The following is a 22,480-nucleotide window of genomic DNA, read 5'->3' as shown; positions in this document are numbered from 1 at the left end:
CGAACTTAATTTGTTCCGGAGGTCCGTTCTTAAGCTGAAACTGTTCTTATCCTGAGGCACGCTTTCGCTAATGGATCTCGCACGCGCCTCTGGTGCACGATTTCCGTTCGCATCCTGGGGCAAAGTTCACAACCAGGAGCAGCGGCTTCCAGGTTATAATAATAATAATAATTTATTATTTATACCCCACCCATCTGGCTGGGTTTCCCCAGCCACTCTGGGCAGCTTCCAAAAGAATATTAAAATAAAATTACCTATTAAAAATTAAACGCTTCCCTAAACAGGGCTGCCTTCAGATGTCTTCTAAAAGTCTGGTACAGTGGTAGCTCAGGTTACAGACTCTGCTAACCCAGAAATAGTGCCTTGGGTTAAGAATTTTGCTTCAGGATGAGAACAGAAATCGTGCTCCGGCAACACGGCAGCAGTGGGAGGCCCCATTAGCTAAAGTGGTGCTTCAGGTTAAGAACAGTTTCAGATTAAGAACAGACCTCTGGAACAAATTAAGTACGTAACCAGAGGTACCACTGTAGTTGTTTTTCTCTTTGACATCTGCTGGGAGGGCGTTCCACGGGGCAGGAGCCACCACCAAGAAGGCCCTCTGCCTGGTCCCCTGTAACCTCACTTCTCGCTGGGAGGGGACAGCCAGAAGGCCCTTGGAGCTGGACCTCAGCGTCCAGGCAGAACGATGGGGGTGGAGACGCTCCTTAGAAATACTGGATCAAGGCCATTTAGGGCTTTAAAGGTCAGCACCGACACTTTGAAGTGTGCTCGGAAATATACTGGGTTAGCGGAGTTCGTAATCAGAAGCGTTCATAAGCGGAGGTACCACTGTATTGTTATTATTATTATTAATTTCATTTCTATGCCAATGTATTTTATTGGATAGAAAAAAATCTCACAGCACTTTAAAAGCGCAATAAAGCATCGAATAAAATGATTCAAAATGAAAGTTTGAGCTTTGAGACAAATATGTCACATCCTGCTGTTAAGTGACATTTTGCTTTCCCCATATTGATTTACCGACTTAATTGGTAGAGCTGCCCCATTGCAGAAGGACTCTAGGAGGGAAGTGTGGTGTAGTGGTTAGAGTGTCTGACAAGGACCTGGGCGATCAGGGTTCAAATCCCCACTTGGTCCTGAAGTTCCCTGGGTGACCTTGGAGTCAGTCGCAGCCTCCTCACCTACCTCACAGGGTCGTTGTACGGATTAGATGAGGTGAACCATGGACTCCTTGGATATAAAGGTGGGAGATAAATGCAATAAATTAGCTCCTCTGCTGACCTGCTTAAGAAAGCTGGAGGGACCAGCCAGGTGGAGATGTCAGTCATTAGCCTGGCACCCGGACTGGCTGCAGTTGGACCCACGCCAGTTTCAAAATGTGCCTGGCTAATTTCTAACTACTCCTGATATTTTTTATGGGCACTTGACCATAGAAGAAAATTCATATTGGAAAGCAGGGAGTGTGAATGGCTTTGGGCTGTTGGACTCCGACTGGGTTCAGATTGCGTTCCATTGAAAACACATTGAACTAAAGCTTGCCTTTCTATGTACGGTCGTACCTTGGTTCACAAACGCCTTGGTACGTGTACGTTTTGGCTCCCGAACACCGCCCACCCAGTAGTAAGTGTTCCGGTTTGCCAACGTTCTTTGGAAGCCGAAGTTCGACGAGGCTTCCAATTGGCTGCATGAAGCTCCTGCAGCCAATCGGAAGCCGCGCTTTGGTTTCCGAACGTTTTTGGGAGTTGAGTGGACTTCTGGAACGGATGACGTTCAAGAACCAAGGTACGACCTGTAATCCACATGGGGAGATCTGTCGAAGGTCAAGGGGATGGGTTAGTTGCAGCCTCTGAGCCCCATCAGTTTCAGTAGGAATTAAGAGCAACTAACTGTCCAACACGGGTGGCGCTGTGGGACGCGGGTGGCACTGTGGGTGAAAGCGAGATGAGCTGCAAGTAGATAAATAGGTACCACTCCGGCGGGAAGGTAAACGGTGTTTCCGTGCGCTGCTCTGGTTCGCCAGAAGCGGCTTAGTCCTGCTGGCCACATGACCCGGAAGCTGTACGCCGGCTCCCTCGGCCAATAAAGCGAGAGGAGCGCCGTAACCCCCGAGTTGGCCATGACTGGACCTAATGGTCAGGGGTCCCTTTACCTTTACCTTTACCTAAGTAAGCTTACCCCCAGGTAAGTTGGTATAGGATTGTAGATGCAGCCTGCAGAATGATTCAAAAGTGTGCCCTCAGTAGTGAAAAAGTGCAAAATGTTTTCCTGGTTCACAAGCATCATTGCTGCAGAATTATCCAAAGTGCTGGTGGGGAAATGCGACTTGACTTAGCGATTTACAGCAGCCCTTTGGCCGGACGACTTAAAACTGCAATTTGGTGTTTGTCGGACCCGAACTTGCAACGTGTCCAGGTTTCACTGTCGAAACTGCTTTTATGAACATGGGGATTAAGAATAGGTTTTGCGTGTATTGAGACTGCCGCTCCCAAGGAAGGCTGCGGGGCCGGCTTTCCAGTAAACGTGCGTGCCAGTCAGCTCAAAACGACGGTGAATATTCCTTGATTTAATTTCTTCCCATTATTTTTTTATTTGTAGTATGGGAGTGCCCCCGGCGGACCTTCCTTTCCTGGCCAAGCGCAAGATCCTTTATATGGCTATTTTGCTGCGGTTGCTGGGCAGGTATGGCTCCCTCCTCCCTACCCCCAAATTTACACAGCAAATATTAGACGCTTTTTCCCCTCGCTGTCCCTTAATTCATCTGCAGCGGGGGCAAACACCTAGCGTGTGCTTTTGCCAGTGACATATATTCCCAGGGCTGTGGAACCCTGAAAGCAGTCGTGACGTTTTTTGTTTTTATAATTTTTTATTGGTTTTACATAAATTTATACATAATAAATATAACCATTCCGAAACATAAAAAGTTATTTCGAACCTACGGACCTCCTCCTCTCCCTCCATGAGTTCCAGTTTGAAAAATGTTATCTTCTTCCTTTTTCCTGCATGTTTTACTGTCACCCATCCGTTATATAATCAGAGTAACCAAAGTTCATTTCACATTACAAGTGCCAATGATCTTAGTGTTCTACAGTGGTTTTTTAAGTATATTAAAAAGTTATTCTAATTATTATTATTATTATTATTATTATTATTATTATTATTATTATTATTAATATCCTGCCCATCTGGCTGAGTTTCCCCAGCCACTCTGGGCAGCTCCCAATTGAGTGTTAAAAATAATACAGCATTAAATATTTAAAATTTCCCTAAACAGGGCTGCCTTCAGATGTCTTTTAAAAATAGTTCTACTTATAGGTAGGTAGCTGTGCTGATCTGTTGTAGTCGAAATAAAAAAAATAATAATCAGCTATCTGAAGAAGTCTGCATGCACACAAAAGCTCATACCAATAACAAACTTAGTTGGTCTCTAAGGTGCTACTGGAAGGATTTTTTTAATTTATTTTAAAAATAGGATAGCTGCTTATTTCCTTGACATCTGATGGGAGGGCGCCACCACCGAGAAGGCCCTCTGCCTGGTTCCTTGTAACCTCACTTCTCGCAGGGAGGGAACCACCAAAAGACCCTCGGAGCTGGACCTCAGTGTCTGGGCTAAATGATGGGGGTGGAGATCCTTTAGGGAAACTTGGTCTTCCTGGTTTCTGATCTTTCCCGTCAGTCTGGCCATTTCTGCATATTCCATTAGCTTGGTGACTTTTGAAGTAATGCAGCTTTGCGTGACAGTTGCTGCAGCCAGTGCCCCCATAGCAAAGGAAAAGGGACTCCTGACCATTAGGTGCAAGTCGTGGCCGACTCTGGAGTTACGGCGCTCATCTCGCTTTACTGGCCGAGGGAGCCGGTGTACAGCTTCCGGGTCATGTGGCCAGCATGACTAAGCCGCTTCTGGTGAACCAGAGCAGCGCACGGAAACGCCAGTTACCTTCCCGCCGGAGCGGTACCTATTTATCTCCTTGCACTTTGACGTGCTTTCGAACTGCTAGGTTGACAGGAGCAGGAACCGAGCAACGGGAGCTCACCCCGTTGCGGGGATTCGAACCGCTGACCTTCTGATCGGCAAGTCCTAGGCTCTGTGGTTTAACCCACAGTGCCACCCGCGCCCCTTAATGCCCCTATTGAGACCCCCAAATTGTAGGCAGATGCTGTATTTCAGTCCCTACTATAATTCTTCAATTTATTAGGCTCAGCAAACGGTCGTTGAATAGTAAGCCAACAAAGGGTGTCAGAAGTGGCTGGCATACAGTGGTGCCTCGCAAGACGAAATTAATTCGTTCCGCAAGTTTTTTCTTCTTGCGAGTTTTTCGTCTTGCGAAGCACGGTTTCCCATAGGAATGCATTGAAAATCAATCAATGCATTCCTATGGAAACCGCCTTCAGACCAGGTCCGGGGACAGTCTGTCCCCCGACCTCTTCTGAAGGCTGGGGGGGGGGGGACAAGGGCTTTTCTTCCCACCCCCAGCATTTTAAAAAACCCCGGGACAGCGGAGGACTTCTCCGCTGTCCGGGGCGATCTTAAAATGCTGGCGGGCGGCAGCGAAGCCTTTGCTGCCGCCCGCCAGCATTTTAAAATCGCCCCGGGACAGCGGAGGACTTCTCCGCTGTCCCGGGGCGATTTAACAGCCCCCGGAAAGGCAGGCAGGGGGGAGCAAAGACTTTTGCCCCCCGCCGGCCTTCAGAAGAGGTCCTGGACCTCTTCTGAAGGCCGGTGGGGGCCGAAAGTCTTTGCTCCCCCCCGCCTGCCTTCAAAAGCCGTCCGGGATAGCAGAGAAACGAAGGCTGGCGGCGGGAGGAGGTCTCTCCGTCCCGCCGCCAGCCTTCGGAGGAGGTCCGAGGACAGTGGGGAAGACGCGCTGCGCTTCTCCGATGTCCCGGAGATTTCCCTATGGGCTTTCGTCTTGCGAAGGAAGCCCATAGGGAAATTCGTTTTGCGAAGCGCCTCCAAAACGGAAAACCCTTTCGTCTAGGGGGTTTTCCGTCTTGCGAGGCGTTCGTCTTGCAGGGCACCCCTGTATTGGGCTTTAGCTAGGAAGATCTGTGGCTGATTCAGCCATGAAGTGTTCTGACTGCATGGGAGCAGCTTGGATTTGTGGACTTGGAAAGGATCTCCAAGGGTTTTAGTAGCCCAGCCCCCCTACAATGCAGGAACTTGCAAAAGCACCTCAGAGTTTTAAGGAAAAGCTCTTCTTCCTGCTGAACTGCAACCTTCAGGTTTTAATTCAGAACGCCAGTCGTCTTGGAATGTGCAGAAATGGCAAAACTTACCGGAAGAATAAGAAACCAAGCTAACAAACTCTTTTATAAAACAATGGAAATGGTTTATTTGAATATTTACAGATGAATTGCAAACAGACAAAATCATTGGCAGGATTATTGTAATACTCTGCAGTTTCCTAAGAGTTTATATTTAAAGCAGCAAAAAAGGAGCAAATTGAATGAATTGGGATATGCAGAAGATATTAAAAAATATGGAACCGCAGAAAGGGGGGGAAGGAAGCCAGACTTTGAAATGTTAAAACAATAGTAAAATTAATGAAATGTATAAATTTGAAAAGTATAAATAATTTAAAAAAAAAAAGAATGCCAACCGTCTTGCAGAGAGGACTCATCATTTAAACGGCTAGTCTGGAGTAGGGACCACATTAAAGAAAAGAAGTACCCAGCCTCTGCCTGGTTTTTTTCCTTACACTGTGACTTCTTCTGTACTAGGCTGTCAGATTAAATCTGTCAGTCAAAACCAAAAACCTCCATAACTTACTTAGAACAAAGAAGATCTGTTGATTACCCTGGTGGTCCAATAGATCACCCCCATGCTTCTATTTCACTGTTATTCCCCCTCCACTACGCCTACAAGCTCATGCCAATTCCGATAAGGCTGCTTGCATTCTATCTGACTCACCAGTATATTTTTTAATTGACCACAAATGTCCTTTGGGGGGCGTATCAAGGAAAATACGGTTTCCTTCTACACAAACAAGCCTTAAGTCTCTAATGCGTCCCTCTCTTCCTCTTTCGTGGTTCCAAGGAGGAGACTAGAATATTTCAGATCTACTTTTAAGCAAACTTCACTCCCATGGGATGTCTGAACTTGGAGAACAGTCTCTTTAAACCAGGCTTCCCCCAACACGGGGTCTTTCGGAAGTTGTTGGTGTCCAACACCCTGCCCATTGGACATGCTGGCTGCTGGGAGCTGGGGTCTAACAGCACCTGGAAGTTGGTGAAGTCTGTGGCATCGCAACAAACCAGAATAAGGAACCACAGTTTTACCCTGGCTTGTTCTTGCCAACCGTACTTTAAGCAAACCGCAGTTTCCCGAGTTCTGGCATAATGGGAAACTCTGGTTTGCTTCAACGTGAACTTTTCCGATCCTCTCTCTGCAGCCTCAAATGGGGAATCTTTGAGTTTTCATTGCATCCAAACTCCTCCCAGGGCCAGGGAACGTGAGTTTCAGAATGTAGACAGGGTGTGTGAGAGTTCTGATCACCTCTCTTAAATTATTTTATTTTTAGTTATTTGAACAAGTTTCTGTCCTAACGCGTTTAGCATGTCCTGCCCTGGGAAACGAAGCTATAAAAATGACTCATTTTTCCGCATCTATAGTTTGCATGTTTGAGGGTGACGCTCAGATTCCAGCCTCGTTTGAGGTCCTTTTAAATTTGGCACGACTGATGCTTGAATCATATAGAGCAGGCATGCCCAAAGTCCGTTTCAGGGGCCTAAATCTGGCCTGCCGGTTGATTTAATCTGGCCCCTGCGGCAGTATATGTCCTGGGGATAAAATCCTTTAAGAAAGCTCAAAACTTTGGGGTACACTTCAATCAACAACTTCGTTCGGCCCTCACGCATGTTCACTTCATCATCAAATCTGGCCCTCTTTGAAAAAAGTTTGGGCACCCCTGAGTCTCAGAATCATAGAGTTGGAAGGGACCTGAGGGTCATCTAGTCCAACCCCAGGAATCTCAACTAAAGCATCCATGACAGGTGGCCACCCAACCTCTGCTTAAAAGCCTGCAAGGAAGGAGAGACCACAATGAAGAGATTATGTTTATAAAAATTATTATTCTCACAAATGACACCAGTTTATTTGGAATGGCACAGATGGCATTTGAAGTGAAAAGGTTGCCCATTATAGACACATTGGAGAGCTGTACTGGGCCTCTATTTTAAGACCAGATGTGCATGTGAGTGAGGCAGCAACAGCCTTTGGAACCATCTCCTCTTTCAGGTAGCAATTAGGAACTTGATCTTTCTTCGTCCCAAACTAGACACTGCTGTTTTTGTCCAAACAGGAAGGCAAATGTGTGCTTTCCTGCTTTGCAACAATAAGGATATCCTTGGAAAACACAAAAGCTTGCCGGGAGCAAGGATCAGAAGCTCACAGAATCGTAGACGCATTGTAGACTTGGAAGGGACCCCAAGGTTTCTGTAGTCCAGTGTTTGCCATACTTGGGTTTCCAGCTTTTTGTTGGACTACAACTCCCATCATCCCTAGCTAGAAGGCCCAGTGATCAAGGATGATGGGAGTTGTAGTCCAACAAACAGATGGAAGCCCAAGTTTGGCAAACACTGATCTAGTCTAATCACCTTTGAAGCAGGTCTAAAAAGACACCCAGGCAGATGGGAGAGTCCTTCACCTTTTGAGGCTGTCAGAAAGTTCTTCCTAATATTTAGGCAGAATCTCCTTTTTTGGTAACTCAAATCCATTGGTCCAACTTCTCTGTGATGACAGCCCTTCAGATATTTGAAGACGTCCCATATGCTCAGAGACTTTGCACCTGTTCACTGGGGGAATAGGAAGCCCCGAACACCTATTTTTTAGATGTCCCTTTTATGAAGAGGCACACAGTGAGACCAATTGATCCCCTACCGTTGAGGCTCGCTGACCTCCTGGAAAAGCAAAAATTTGACCTTTTCCTGTTAGGTAAAGATCATAAGACGACCCAGATGGTCGCCAGATTCTGTGTAGGCACAGACCATCCCCCGATCCAAACGAGTTCGTTAAGAAAATCCCCAAACTCGGTTCCAGGGGTGACTCTGGGTCATCTCTGCAGTAGCTTATCTTAAAGTTTTAAGTGTCTATACACTTATCGCATTTATAAATTTCAAATTTATTGTTGTGCGTTGTTTTAAATGTTTGCTTTCCTTCTGGGATTGGACCCCCAAGTGTGTTTTATAAGCTGGTCTCCAACCGTAATAAATTATCTACCCCCTCTGCCAGGCACCGGGGAGAAAGGGTGTGTGCAAGTTTGTTCTTGTCCTAGCCTGGTCATCTCTCTCCAGGACTGCATGTTATCCCAGAGGTCTCTGTTGTTTTGAGAAATTGCATGTTCACAGTTAATTTAAACTGTTAATTAAAACTGCATGCATATATAAAGGGGTACCCTGTCAACCAAGCGTTGTGAGCCCTGCCAGTTTGATTAACTGGTAGTGTTTGAAGAGGCCAGGAGGCTCATAAAACCACTTTATGTGGGACCTTCCTACTAACTTCACTTAATGAACCCAATGTTGAAGTGAGCCAACTCCTTACAAAACCAACTAAAGGATGGAAATATGTATGTTTACATGTTACATGTTGTCTGTTACGTGTGTTGTCTGTTAAGTGCATGTGAGTCTGTTCTTCTGTCTCTCATTTTAGAAATGTTTAAGGGGTTTGTGTTTAAAATTGGCCACGACATCCACGGACTGCCTTTCTTAAGTGTGCATAGTTTAAAACCGCAAGCTTGCTTTTAGTTTAGTTTAAAGAAACCATTTTAGTTTAAAGAAACCATGTTGGACCTGATCAACTCAAACATGGCATGTTTTAACACTGGGAGCCGCCCAGAGGGGCTGGGGAAACTCAGCCAGATGGGCGGGATATAAATAATAAATTATTATTGTAAATTATTATTATTGCAGAGATGGTCAGGTCCCAGGCACAAAGGCAGTAACTCTGGCACGATGCTCTTTCTGTTTTCCACAGGACGGTCAAATAGATGCCGACGAGCTGCAGAGATGTCTGACCCAGTCAGGGATTTCAGGAGCCTATAAACGTAAGTTTGACCCAAACGGATCAGCTGTGCTGAGTCTTGTTGCAGCAAAAGCAACAAGACCCGGAACTGGTTGCAAAAGTTGCTACTTTCCCTCTTGCATTTTTTAAAGCATCTCCTCCTATCCCTCTTTTAACATATTGAAATATTTGAAGTGTTAAGTTGTGGGTGAACATATCAGACGACACAGCGATTCTTCCAACAGCTCTTGTTTATTCAGAGGCCAGAACAGAACTGAACTGAAGGGCTCAGTCAGCCTGCTTATATAGAGCTCCACTACAACGCAACTGTAACAACTTTCTAAAACTATCCAATCACTGAACGTCACTTTCGATCCCTTATTTGCATAACTATCTACAGTATCCCCCTGCTGGCCCAGGGTGAGAACTTCAGTACATAACATGAAGGAAAACTCATCTTGAGGAATTCATATGCTGTTCATACTTTTCTCCTTGAAAACCACTCTTGGCTTGGACGGGGGGTAAGAGAGAGGGGAAAAAACACATTATTTTTCTTCTTGACTGCTTCTGTTTTTCTTTAAACAGCTTTCAACCTAGAGACCTGCAGGCTCATGATCTCCATGCTCGATGTATCCTTCACATATTTGGCTTTGACTTATAATATTGTGTTATTATAATTAATAATTTTCATTGCAGTTATGACTTGTGCTTCTAGGTGGCTGGAATTATTATTATTATTATTTTACCCAGGGGGTGAGGGAGGTAAAAAAAAAAAATGCTATTTAAGCTGTTGCTTTGAGCCCCTTCACACTGGATCTGTGATTTGCAGACGCACAGACATTTCCCCTAACTTTTTAGGAGGAAAAAAGCGTGTCTTATGGAGCAAAAAATACGGTAATTAAACTAAATGGCTTTCACTTGCTTTGGAGTAAATGTGCAATTAATTGTTGCCGCTTTGAATTTTCTTGTGCTATTACCTTCCTAAGTGGGCCTTGCAAAGTGGTATTCTGAATATTGGTTTGGGGAGGGGAAGGGAGAAGGGGTTGCTGGGGATGAGTTTATGGAACAAGGGGACAGGGACCCTTCCAAAGTGTTGGGAAACCCAACGAAAGGAGAGTGGCAGATGAAGACGATGGACTTTGCAGAACTGGCAAAGCTGACAGGAAAAATCCGAAAGCAGCATGATCAGGTATTCCAAAAGGACTGGAGTAAATTTATACGGTATCTGAAAGATTATTGTAAGCAATTAACATCACTAGCAGGGTTAGCTGAAGACTTGAACAGTGGACGCTCTGGTTGTGAATGTGATCCATGCTGGAGGCACGTTCGCAAGCCGCAGCATTCATGAGCCGCAGTGGCGGGTCTGCGCATGCGCGGGTTGCGATTCGGGGCTTCTGTGCATAGCAATTCTTCGCATGCACGACTGCCGAAACCTGGACGTAACCCATTCCGGTACTTCCAGGTTTTTGTGGTCCATAACCCAAAAAAAGGGACACGGGTGGCGCTGTGAGTTAAACCACAGAGCCTATGACTTGCCGATCAGAAGGTCGGCGGTTCAAATCCCCGCGACGGGGTGAGCTCCCGTTGCTCGGTCCCTGCTCCTGCCAACCTAGCAGTTCGAAAGCACGTCAAGTGCAAGTAGATAAATAGGTACCGCTCTGGCGGGAAGGTAAACGGCGTTTCCGTGCGCTGCTCTGGTTTCGCCAGAAGCGGCTTAGTCATGCTGGCCACATGACCCGGAAGCTGTATGCCGGCTCCCTCGGCCAGTAAAGCGAGATGAGCGCTGCAACCCCAGAGTTGGTCACAACTGGACCTAATGTTCAGGGGTCCCTTTACCTTTACCTTTAACCCGAAAAAACACAACCTGAAGTATCTGTAACCCGAGGTATGACTGTAATGAGAAGCTCTCTACCTTTCTATACTTATTTAAATTGTGAGTTATTCTGCAATGAATGTAATTGGAATTGGAAAACGTACCAAATTCAATGATATAAAGGTTAATTTTGAAAGCCAGGAGGCGGGAGGGAAGGAAATCGATAGGCTCTAAAGAGCCAGGGAGGTAAAGTGGATGATAATAATGTTGTGAATGTGTATTATTAAATGGAAAATAAATAAATCATTTACACACACACACACACGAGTGTAGGGAAACCGTAGTTGATGTTTCTCAAGCACATGAAAGGATATTGATCCAGTTATTGACGTGAAGTGATCCTTATCCGCTGCGCAGAGAGATATGTCTGGCACGATGGGCTTCAATGAGTTCAAAGAGCTCTGGGCCGTGCTGAACGGCTGGCGGCAACACTTCATGAGCGTCGACAGCGATCGCAGCGGCACGGTCGATTCCCAGGAGCTGCAAAAGGCATTGACGTCTATGGGTGAGCTGGGAAACGGTTGCATTAGATCCAGATGTTTTGGACCACAATTCAATTTAGAATTGAATTTAGAATTTAGAATTGAATTTAGAATTTAGAATTGAATTTAGAATTTAGAATTGAATTTAGAATATAGAATTGTAGTCCAGATATTTTGGACAACAATTCAATTTATAATGTTTTGGACCACAATCCAGATCCAGATGTTTTGGACTACAATTCACGGCCTAGGACCCTTGTACCTACGGGACCGCCTCTCCGGCTATGCCCCACGGAGAGCCTCAAAGTCCATAAATAGCAACACCCTAGTGGTCCCGGACCCTAAAGAAGTCAGATTAGCCTCAACCAGAGCCAGGGCCTTTTCAGTGATGGCTCCGGCCTGGTGGAACGCTCTGTCTTATGAGACCAGGGCCCTGCAGGATCTGATTTCTTTCCGCAGGGCCTGTAAGACAGAGTTGTTCAGCCTGGCCTTTGGCTTGGAGCCAGTTTGATTCCCTCTTTCCTTTTTCCTTTCTCCTTCTGTGATGGAACTCCTACTTGGGGACTTCCCTGGCTTTTTTCTGGCCCATGTAGGACCAGTCTGGATCATAGCTGTCAACCTTTCCCTTTTTTTAAGGGAAATTCCCTTATTCTAAATAGGATTCCTCGCAAGAAAAGGGAAAAGTTGACAGCTATGGTCTGGATAGTTGGCCTTGGTGAAGATTTGACGTTTTTCATCCCCAAAAAGGTTTGATTTGAGTGCCTACTGAAATGAGGCTGCATTTTAATGTTGTAAGCTTTATTTTAATCAATTGTTTTTATACCTGGTGTTAGCTGCCCTGAGGGACGCAGGGGGCGCTGTGGGTTAAACCACAGAGCCTAGGACTTGCCGATCAGAAGGTCGGCGGTTCGAATCCCTACAACGGGGTGAGCTCCTGTTGCTCAGTCCCTGCTCCTGCCAACCTAGCAGTTCAAAAGCACGTCAAAGTGCAGGTAGATAAATAGGTACCACTCCGGCGGGAAGGTAAACGGCATTTCCGTGCGCTGCTCTGGTTCGCCAGAAGCGGCTTAGTCATGCTGGCCCCATGACCCGGAAGCTGTACGCCGGCTCCCTCGGCCAGTAAAGCGAGATGAACTGGACTGGACCTAATGGTCAGGGGTCCCTTTACCTAGCTGCCCTGAGCCCTGTCTTGGCTGTGGAGGGCAGGGTATAAATAAATTTTTATTATTATTTTAATATTATTAATTCCCATCATCCCTGACCACTGGTCCTGCTAGCTAGGGATCATGGGAGTTGTAGGCCAAAAACATCTGGAGGGCCACAGGTTGGGGATGCCTGCATTAGGTGATCCTCTGGGTACCTTCCAATTGTGCAGTTTTACGATTCCCGCTCTCCTTCCGTCCAGGATTTCGGCTGAGTCCCCAGGCCATCAACGGCATTTCCAAGCGATACAGCACTCGTGGCAAGATCACGTTTGATGACTACATCGCCTGCTGCGTTAAGCTCAGAGCTCTCACTGGTATGGGGTTTTCTTAACTGATGCCAATGGACTGATTTTGTTTCTTCAAATTTCTGTTAATAAGACCAGGCTCCTTTTTGAGGTTAATCGCAGAAACAGAGAATTGCAGGTCTCTGTAAGGCCATGGTTCTCCAAAGGTGTAGCAGGGAGAGGATGGCAGATGTGGCAGGAAGGTTTAATAATAATAATAATAATAATAATAATTCAAGGACAATCAATGAAACATTTAAACATTTCAGTGTAGTGTAGTATAGTATCAAATTATTATTATTTATTTGCTGAGTGTGGGTAGATATATTTTCAAAATGAGAGCAAGGACATCCAAGGATTCTGTGGACAAGCCCAGCTGTGATCCAGAGTTGCTGTTTGAACAGAGTGCTGGAGAATACCGTATTTTTCGAACCATAGGGCGCACCAGCCCATAAGGCGCATCTAGTTTTTTTGGGAGGAAATAAAGGGGGGGGAAATTATTTCCCTCCCAAGGCGCGAGGCTGGGGCGGGGGAAGCCCGAGCTTCCCCCGACCCCAGCCCCCAGAACAGGCTGCTCTCCGCAAGCCGTGGGAGCCCTCCCCCGGCTTGCGCAGAGCTACCCGAAGCCCCGGCGTGACTGCTGAGCACGCCGGGGCTTCGGGATAAAGGCAGCTCTGCGCAAGCCCGGCGGGAACTCCCGCGGGCTCCCACGGCTTGCGGAGAGCTTCCTGAAGCCTGGAGAGCGAGAGGGGTCGGTGCGCACTGACCCCTCTCGCTCTCCAGGCTTCAGCGAAAGCCTGCATTCGCCCCATAGGACGCACACACATTTCCCCTTCATTTTTGGAGGGGAAAAAGTGCGTCCTATAGGGCGAAAAATACGGTACTTCTTATTATTCTTCTACAGTTGTCCAGGACATACTGTTGTGAACGGGGATTTTAAACTCTGACAAATGTGAAAGATCATAAAAGGGAAAGGCTTGTTTGCGTTGATGAGGAGAAGGGAGCTTGTTTGTCTCAAATTAGACCTAGCAGAAAAAGCCAAGTTCACACCGCCCACTGACTTTGTATATCTACTTAAAATACATACGTAAGAGGCTCGTTTATAATTATAATTCCTGTTCTTGTTTTATACTTTCTGGGTGCCTCATGATCATATTATAAAGTACTTGCGTTCTGTGTTATAAATCGAACACTGCTAGGTGTTGTTTCATTTTGCTTTTCTTGCCAAAAAACCGGTGTGACGCAGGCAAATTTTTATTCAAAGTGTGGCCCAGAGAGAAAAAATTGGGAACTTTTGAAGCCCCCACCCCTCGTCTAGCCAGGGGTCCCACTGTCAAATTGCTCTTTGCTGTCAAGTGTCCTCTACTTTTTTCTCAGCGCAAATCTTCCCTCCTGTAACTTGTCCAGCCTCACATTTGGGTCAGCGGAGACCTGTTCTTGGCTCCGTTCTGCGTCTCAACCCTTCAGGTTATTTAAAGAGTGCAATCAGATCCTTCTTTTCTCTTCATCAAAGGCTAAACATATCCAGTTCCGCCAAGCTTTCTGTCCCGGACTTGGGCTCAGTATCGCCGGCTATCTCCCTTTCTCTTTCCCGAACTCCTTCGCGTCTCAAAGTGCATTCCCCAGAACCGAACACTACACTCCAGATGAACTCTTGAGTAGAACAACAAACAATGCAAGCAACACGAAGACCAGTTTACTAGATAGCACTGCAATTCTTTCTTTTTTTCCAATTTTTTAATTGATTTTCCACAGAAAGATTTTTTCAAAGCAAACAAACAAACAAACATAGAGTCCCACCATAGTTAAATCAAACTTCATAACATTGTTAAGTGACTTCCTTGAAACCCCCTGGTTGGATTTCAGTGTGTATCATTTTAATGGTTTTCCAATACCTAAATTCTTAAAAGATTAACTTGAACATTTATCATCTTTCTTTCTAAACAGTTCAACTTTAAGCATATTGATTCATCACATTTTCCAATAGCACTGCAATTCTTATTGCGTAATATACATGATTTAGTACAACAAAAACAAAATTGTAAAACTTTTTTGAGGCGTTCATGGTACCGAAGTAGTAAGTGAAGAACAACGTAGGACAGTGATGCCGGATAATCTGACTGTTTCGCTGGAATCTTCTTCAGCACAACCTATAAATTAGAAAAATGCGCAAGGAGCAGCGGTCATGAGGATATCCAGTGAAGCAGTCAGATTATCCGGGATCACCATTAACGCCTAAAAAATGTTTTACCGCTTAGGCCACAGGATAGCATCTATTACTTGGTTTCAACCATAGACTTATTATACTTCTATGAGCTTTCAAAGATTGACAGACGTGTGTTCATTCGCTTTCAAATATATTAGAGAATTCACAAGTGTACACATTTTGTTGTACTAAATTCATGTATATTATGCAATAAGAATTGCAGCGCTATTTAGTAAACTGGTCTTCGTGTTGCTTGTATTGTTGTGCTAAGTTTGCGACACAGGGGTTTGTTGTTCTGAACTCTTGAGTAGGGCAGAGTAAGGTGGAAATCTTGTAATGCCGTCCTCCCACTCAAAAGGGTTGCTAACAAGAAGCTTTCGCCTGAAAATAAATCACAAAAAATGTGTTGTTTAATTGCAGGCTGGTGGGCAGATATAGAGAGGGTGGGTGTGAGCTTCTGTGCCTGTCGTGGAATTCTACTCAACCTTGATCTGGAGCAGATTCCAACGTATCGTTAGCAGAGTAAAAACTTAAACATGTTGCAGGATTCCCAAAAAATAGACCAGAGGCAATGAATATTTGATCCAGCAGAGCTTTACTGCTACTGAAGGCAAATGAGCAGAATGGTCACAAATCCAATACATTTGGGATTGGCCCTGTCCATCAGAAATCCAGGTGCAGCAGACTTAAACTTAAAATAACTTATTATAAGTCTAAAACATTAACGCTAAGCATACTATGTACAGAACACCACATGAGAAAGAAGGAGAGAGAGAAAAGAGTGAATCCCAGGCTCCTTCCGGCCTTATTATTATAGTCAGCATGACCTTGTCAGAAGAGATAACAGAACCAGTTCACGCCAGCTGTATTCAGCTTCTCTGAAGGAATAACCCAAACATTAGGAACCTTCTGCTTGCTTCTTTCACGCAGAGAAGCTTCCAGATCCCTCTTGAATTACCGTATTTTTCGCCCTATAGGGCGCACCGGTCCATAGGGAGCACCAAGGTGTTTTTTGGGGGCGGGGGAAATAAAGGGAAAAAAATTATTTTTCCCCCCCCAGGTGCGGGGTTGGGGTGGGGGAAGCCTGAGCTTCCCCAGCCCCCAGAACAGGCTGCTCTCCGCAAGCCTTGGGAGCCGGGCGGGAACTCCCGCCGGTCTCCCCAGGCTTGCGGATATCTGCCCGAAGCCCGGGGTGTGCTCCGCTGCGCTCCCCAGGTTTCGGGCTGCTGGCTGCTGTCTGCAAGCCTTGGGAGCCCGGCGGGAAGTCGTGCCGGGCTCCCAAGGCTTGTGGGTAGCTTCCTGAAGCCTGGAGAGCGAGAGGGGTCTGTGCGCACCGACCCCTCTCGCTCTCCAGGCTTCAGCGAAAGCCTGCATTTGCTCCATAGGACGCACTCACACACATTTCCCCTTCATTTTTGGAGGGGGGAAAGTGCGTCCTATAGGGCGAAAAATACGGTAAGTCGAATAGGAAAGATCTCTACACATCAGATCAATACTTTCTGCACTAAAAAATGCAAACTTCCCACTTGTATTCATCCACCTGGGGCTTTTGTGTATCCTGGCTCCTGTCCTAACATGGTTTTTCCTGTGCTGCATTTGCAGATAGTTTTCGGAGACGAGATGCAGCTCAGCAGGGGATGGTGAACTTCCAGTATGATGATGTAAGTGAGCTTCAAGTCCGTTTCCTGCTTAGAAGCGCAAGACTCTGTTCCCCCTTCAACATTGTGATGAAGTTGCAGCAACTTATAAGCCGAGAGCTCCAGGCTTTGAACTCCTGGTCCTTCCTCCCAGGAGCTTGGGGACATTATTTGCAGCTACAGAAATCTAGAAAACTGCCTTGTATGTAGTCAGCACTTCCTACAACGGGGGTGGGGGACCTGCGGCCGGCCAGGTGTTGCTGAACCCCAACTGTCATCAACCTTGGCTTATCACGGTCAGTTGTTCCTAGACTACAACTCCCATCGTTCCTGGCCAATTGCCATGCTCCCTGGAGCTGATAGAAGAGTTGGGGTTCAGCTACAGCAGTGGTTCTCAACGGTTGTGGCAGGAGAGGGTGGCAAGTGTGGTAGGAAGAATCAGAGACAACCCAAGCAACAGTTTAAGAGCTCGCTGCAGTATGGTATAGTGTCAAAATAATTTTGATGATTTGCAGAACAGGTAAGGTAAAGGGACCCCTGACCGTTAGGTCCAGTCGCAGACGTCTCTGGGGTTGCGGCGCTCATCTCGCTTTATTGGCCGAGGGAGCCGGTGTACAGCTTCCGGGTCATGTGGTCAGCATGACTAAGCTGCTTCTGGCGAACCAGAGCAGCGCACGGAAACGCCGTTTCCCTTCCCGCTGGAGTGGTACCTATTTATCTACTTGCGCTTTGACGTGCTTTCGAACTGCTAGGTTGGCAGGAGCAGGGACCGAGTAACGGGAGCTCACCCCGTCATGGGGATTTGAACCGCCGACCTTCTGATCGGCAAGTCCTAGGCTCTGTGGTTTAAACCACAGCACCACCCGCGTCCTCTGATTTGCAGAATAGGGATGGATAATTTTCAGAGTGAAAGCAAGCTCAGCATCAGTTGATACTGAGGACAATCTTAGTGGCATTTTCCAGTGTATAGTCGTACCTTGGATCTCAAATGCCTTGGCTCCCGAACGATCGAAACCCGGAAGAGAGTGTTCTGGTTTTTTAACGTTCTTTGAACGTCTGACGCGAGTTCCAAACATTTTGGAAGTCGAACGGAGTCCATTCAACCTTCCGGAACGGATTCCGTTTGACTTCCAAGGTACAACTGCATTTCTGATCAATATAAAATTGAGTGTGACGCGAGCAAATTCTTATTCTGAAAGCGTGGCCCAGAGTAAAAAGTTTGAGAACCGTTCATCTGGAGCAGGGGTCAACAAACTTTTCCAGCGGGGGGCCGGTCCGCTGTCCCTCAGACCTTGTGGGGGGCCGGACGATATTTTGAAGAAGAAAAAATGAATGAATACCTGTGCCCCATCAATAACCCAGAGATGCATTTTAAATAAAAGCGCACATTCTACTCATGTAAAAACACGCTGATTCCTGGACCGTCCATGGGCCAGATATAGAAGGCGATTGGGCCGGATCTGGCCCCCAGGCCATAGTTTGCCTACCCATGGTGTGGAGGATCACAAGTTCTCCACCCCTCTACAGTGCAGTCCCTAAGGCGATTGGATGGCACCTTGTTCGCCTCCTTCCAGCATCTTCTGCAGCCCAGCTGGTACCCAACGCCTTGCTCTGCTTTCTTTGGAGCCCATCAGTGAGGCCGAGAGGGCGGTCTTCTCATCTGGGCAGCCCAGGACCTCCAGACACACTGGCCAGGCCTGAGCTCCAGGGAGGTCACTTTGATGCTTCACCCCCCGGATGTGGACTCCGTTGTCTCTCGAGACTGATGCATCCTGGCAAGCATCGTGCCACAGTTACCGTATTTTTTGCTCTATAAGACTCACTTTTTCCCTCCTAAAAAGTAAGGGGAAATGTGTGTGCGTCTTATGGAGCGAATGCAGGCTGCGCAGCTATCCCAGAAGCCAGAACAGCAAGAGGGATTGCTGCTTTCACTGCGCAGCGATCCCTCTTGCTGCTCTGCCTTCTGAGATTCAGAATTTTTGTTTTCTTGTTTTCCTCCAAAAACTAGGTGCGTCTTGTGGTCTGGTGCGTCTTATAGAGCGAAAAATACAGTATTTCATGTACCGTATTTTTCGCTCTATAAGATGCACCTGACCATAAGACGCACCTAGTTTTAGAGGGGAAGAACAAGGGGAAAAAATTCTCCCCCTCTCTGCGCAGCGCCCCTTCAGCGAAGCGGCAGGAGGAACGGAGCCCCTTCCATTTCTCCTCCCGCTTCGCTGAAGGAGCGCTGCGCAGAGAGGGAAAGCTGTGCAGCGCCTCTCCAGCAAAGCAGAGCCAGGAGAGCAAGAGGTGTCGGTGCGCACCGATCCCTCTTGCTGTCCTGGCTTCAGCAAAAGCAACGCGAAGCCTCCAGAGCACAGCGGGAGCGCTCCCTCTGCGCTCCGGAGGCTTCGCGTTGCCATCGCTGAAGCCACGGATCCTGCATTCACTCCATAAGACGCATACAACATTTCCCCTTACTTTTTAGGAGGGGAAAAGTGCGTCTTACAGTGCAAAAAATACGGTGTTTGTATCCCACTTTCCCCACCAAGGAGCCACATGGTTCTCCCCCTCGTCATTGAATACCCTCAACAACCCTTTGAGGTGGGTTAGGCTGAGTGAAAGTGACTGACTCCTGAGGCCACCCAGTGAGGGATTGAACCCTGATCTCCCAGCTCCCAGTCTGCCACCCTAACCACTACACCACAGAGGCTCTCTAGTGATGATAACGCACGTCTCTCTCTTTCCCTTTCTGCAGTTCATCCAGTGTGTGATGAGCATCTAATTCAAGATGAAGGAAGAAACGGGCGAGCATGAGCCACATTCCAATTTGTTTTTGCTTTGCACCAAAAAAAAAAAAAAAGTTATCATGGCTGTGTAACAAAATAGTGGTATTTGCCTATTTTATAAATATTGATTTATATGCTTTTTATAGTTTTGATAACTAACAAAACACAATAAATCCTGTTTTGGAGTTGATTTGTCTAGCATATTTATAATTTTGCTTGATACGGACTTTTTAAAAAGCTGACTGTTTTTTCTTTCCTTTTTACCATCTCTTCTTGTACTGTTTTTTAAACTATTCATATTCGAACATACTCTGTACCTGTGCCATATAGAGACCGGCCAGAGGAGAGGAATTGTGTGAAAACAAATGCAGAAAGCGTCAGTGGAAGCTGCCTGCGAGTCTTGGAATAAAGCGATCAAAGTCTTGCTTCTAAAAAAAGAATGTTCTGCTTGCCCTTCTGATATTTATCATATTTTCTAAATGCAGGAAATATTCACTGATGATTGGTCCAGCTAATTGTGCCAAGCTGCATATTATGAATTAAAGAGTTTTCTGACGTAAGAGAGTGCTTAGGTCTTTCGCTCCCTCTTCCTGCTACCTTGTAAACATAAAACTTCCTCGTTTTCCTGTGCTAAAAAGCCATGCATAAAAAGTTAGATACAAGGCTATAATCTCGTCAAGATTTGGGGGGGAACCTTGAATGAATGCCTTACATTCTTCTGCAGGAAAGGATTTTATTTCACCGCTCCATCGAAACACAACTTCTGTGTTGTGCTCCTTACTTCCCATGCGCTTGCAGCTTCGTTAAAATGAAGTTATTTGCCGAATGTTGCTTGGCGTACCTTATTTTGCTTAAATATTCTGGTTGCTTGTGCATGGAATGTGCTCATTCGCAATTATGCTAGGAAGTGGAGTATGGTAGCAATCTTATTTAATTGCAGGAAGTATTCTTTAATCTTGATGAACGGAGTAAAACATTTCTGCTTTTTAGGTGCCCGCTGAATTTTAGGTGCTGGAGAAGGGTTAAAATGGGCAGCCCCCTGGCCTTTGACATCTGCACTAAGGAAGGAAGGAAGGAAGGGGTTGGGTTAGCTACATTCTTAGAGCTTCAGACTTCTAGGTGTGATCTCTGGATTGACAGCTGGGAACCCTGCAAAAATGTGAAAGATAATCCATGTTCTCGGTTGTGTGCTTAGTATGTTAGGCAACGCTAATTTACTCGATTAGCTTTATCACAGCTTGGTGGTATAATCCAACAGCATACTGTCAGGGAGTTAGTACCGAACAAAACTGGGTGTGCCGAGTAATGCCAGGATTAGTTGCAATCGAGGAATCTGAAGTTCCAGTCTCCCTATCAACAAAAGATAATTCTAACCTGTTGGCATTCTGGGCGCTGCTTTCCCCTAAGCTGGAAAATAAAACTGTGAGCATCACTTTCTAGGCAAGTGAATCTGTCTGCCCTAAATCTCCTGTTCGTATTTAAAAGATTCCGTGTCAAGATTTCAGGAACCACCCTGAGCAGGAATAGAGGAACGGAAACTCTCTGCTTTGCGTGAAAGGGGTTCCACCTGCCTGAACGTATGAGAACTCTCTATCAGTTCCTTTATATGTTCCTTTAATCGCATTCAAACCTAACCACAAAGCAGCCATAGCTGGACTTTCTATATGTGTAAAATCCTTTGCTTCCTTGCTAGCAAGGAGCACAGTGGCTGATGAGCAGGTTGAGAAATGCTAGAATGTTTTACTTTGCTAGACAGATTCCGTGACTAACGCATGATACCGAAGTTAAGACTGTGCAGCTTCTGTTTGGTAGGCCTTACTCTGAATCCAGTTTAGGCTGTTCTGAAACTACGTTGACCATGAATTATCCCAAGTAATGCCGTCTTGCATCAGTCTAGGTAAAATGTTGATCTGCCACTGTTCAAAGTGTAAGAAGAAGAAAAATATAAAATGTTTGTACTGCATTATCTGTACTACTGTCAGTAATTATATTAATAAATTACGGTGAACAAAGTTTGACAGTAACAAGCTATTCCGTTATCCCAGCCTTTGCAAAAACACGCAGTTCCTTGTAGAGATTTCCCAAAACCTCAAGATTGCACGAGCCGAATTTCCATTGCATTTTTAAAGTGTGGCTTTTGATTTAAGAACGTAAGAACTTGCTGGGTGAGGCCAATGGCCCATCCAGTCCTGTTCTCAAAGAGGCGAGCCAGAGGTCCTGATGGGAAACCTGTAAAGCAGAACATTAAGCACAAGGGTCTTCTCTGTTCATGTAGTTTTCAGCAACTGTGCTCAGCCTACGAGCAGCCCAGCAAAGCTCTTTGGCACCTGGCTTGCAGGTAACTGGGTTTGATTCTTTGGTACCTTGGAGAGTTGTCTGCTTTCAGCCTGATGTGTCAAAAGTTGGGAAAGCCTCTAAGGGATTCTTCCAATGCACCTGTCGCCTAGGTTAGGAATATTATTATTATTATTATTATTATTATTATTATTATTATTATTATTATTAATTTTATTTATACCCCGCCCTCCCCAACCAGAGCCGGGCTCAGAGCGGCTAACAACAGCAAAATGATAAAACATTCTAAAATCATTTCATTATAAAATTAATTCCAATCAAATTAATGGCAACCATTGGGCTAGAAGTTCTGTGAGGATTCTGTTTCATAGTGCACAGGATTAGAATGTAGTTTCTGTGTTTCGTTGTTTGGGGGGGTGCATATACCGTATTGGCCTGAAAATAAGTCGCACCTTTAAAATTGGGGGGGGGGGGAGAGAGAAAAATGTAAAAATATAAAAATATAAGACGCTCCTTTCCTCACTGTTTTTAACTTTTCACGGTCAGAATTTGGGGGAAAAGTGAGGCTTATATTCAGGCCAATATGGTAGATTAAACCTTTTAGAGACTGACTAAAGTATTAAGCAGCGTATAAATACGCAAAGTCAATTGGGGCAATAAGCGTTACATGCCCTTTGGAACCAAGATACAGTGGTACCTTGCAAGACGAATGCTTCGCAAGACAAAAAACTC

The 22,480-nt window shown here is 45.9% G+C and overlaps 1 protein-coding gene across 2 annotated transcripts in view; it reads left to right on the top strand.

Moving 5' to 3' along the window:
• SRI (sorcin) overlaps positions 1-21,465 on the top strand; it is a 28,499-nt gene extending 7,034 nt beyond the window's left edge. Inside the window, exons 2-8 of one of the 2 annotated variants that reach the window (XM_028750050.2) lie at positions 2,596-2,679; positions 8,969-9,038; positions 9,581-9,624; positions 11,226-11,373; positions 12,756-12,869; positions 16,648-16,706; positions 19,423-21,465. In XM_028750050.2, coding sequence (XP_028605883.1) covers positions 2,596-2,679; positions 8,969-9,038; positions 9,581-9,624; positions 11,226-11,373; positions 12,756-12,869; positions 16,648-16,706; positions 19,423-19,449 — 546 coding nt within the window. In that variant the 3' untranslated portion in view covers positions 19,450-21,465. The remainder of the gene's footprint in view (positions 1-2,595; positions 2,680-8,968; positions 9,039-9,580; positions 9,625-11,225; positions 11,374-12,755; positions 12,870-16,647; positions 16,707-19,422) is intronic. The other variant, XM_028750051.2, reaches the window with a different exon arrangement.
• Positions 21,466-22,480: the final 1,015 nt, after the last annotated feature.

Source organism: Podarcis muralis, chromosome 12, assembly GCF_964188315.1.
Source record: "Podarcis muralis chromosome 12, rPodMur119.hap1.1, whole genome shotgun sequence".
NCBI lineage: Eukaryota > Metazoa > Chordata > Lepidosauria > Squamata > Lacertidae > Podarcis > Podarcis muralis.
The sequence above is the reverse complement of the archived record's forward strand: the minus strand, read 5'-3'. Positions and strand labels throughout refer to the sequence as shown.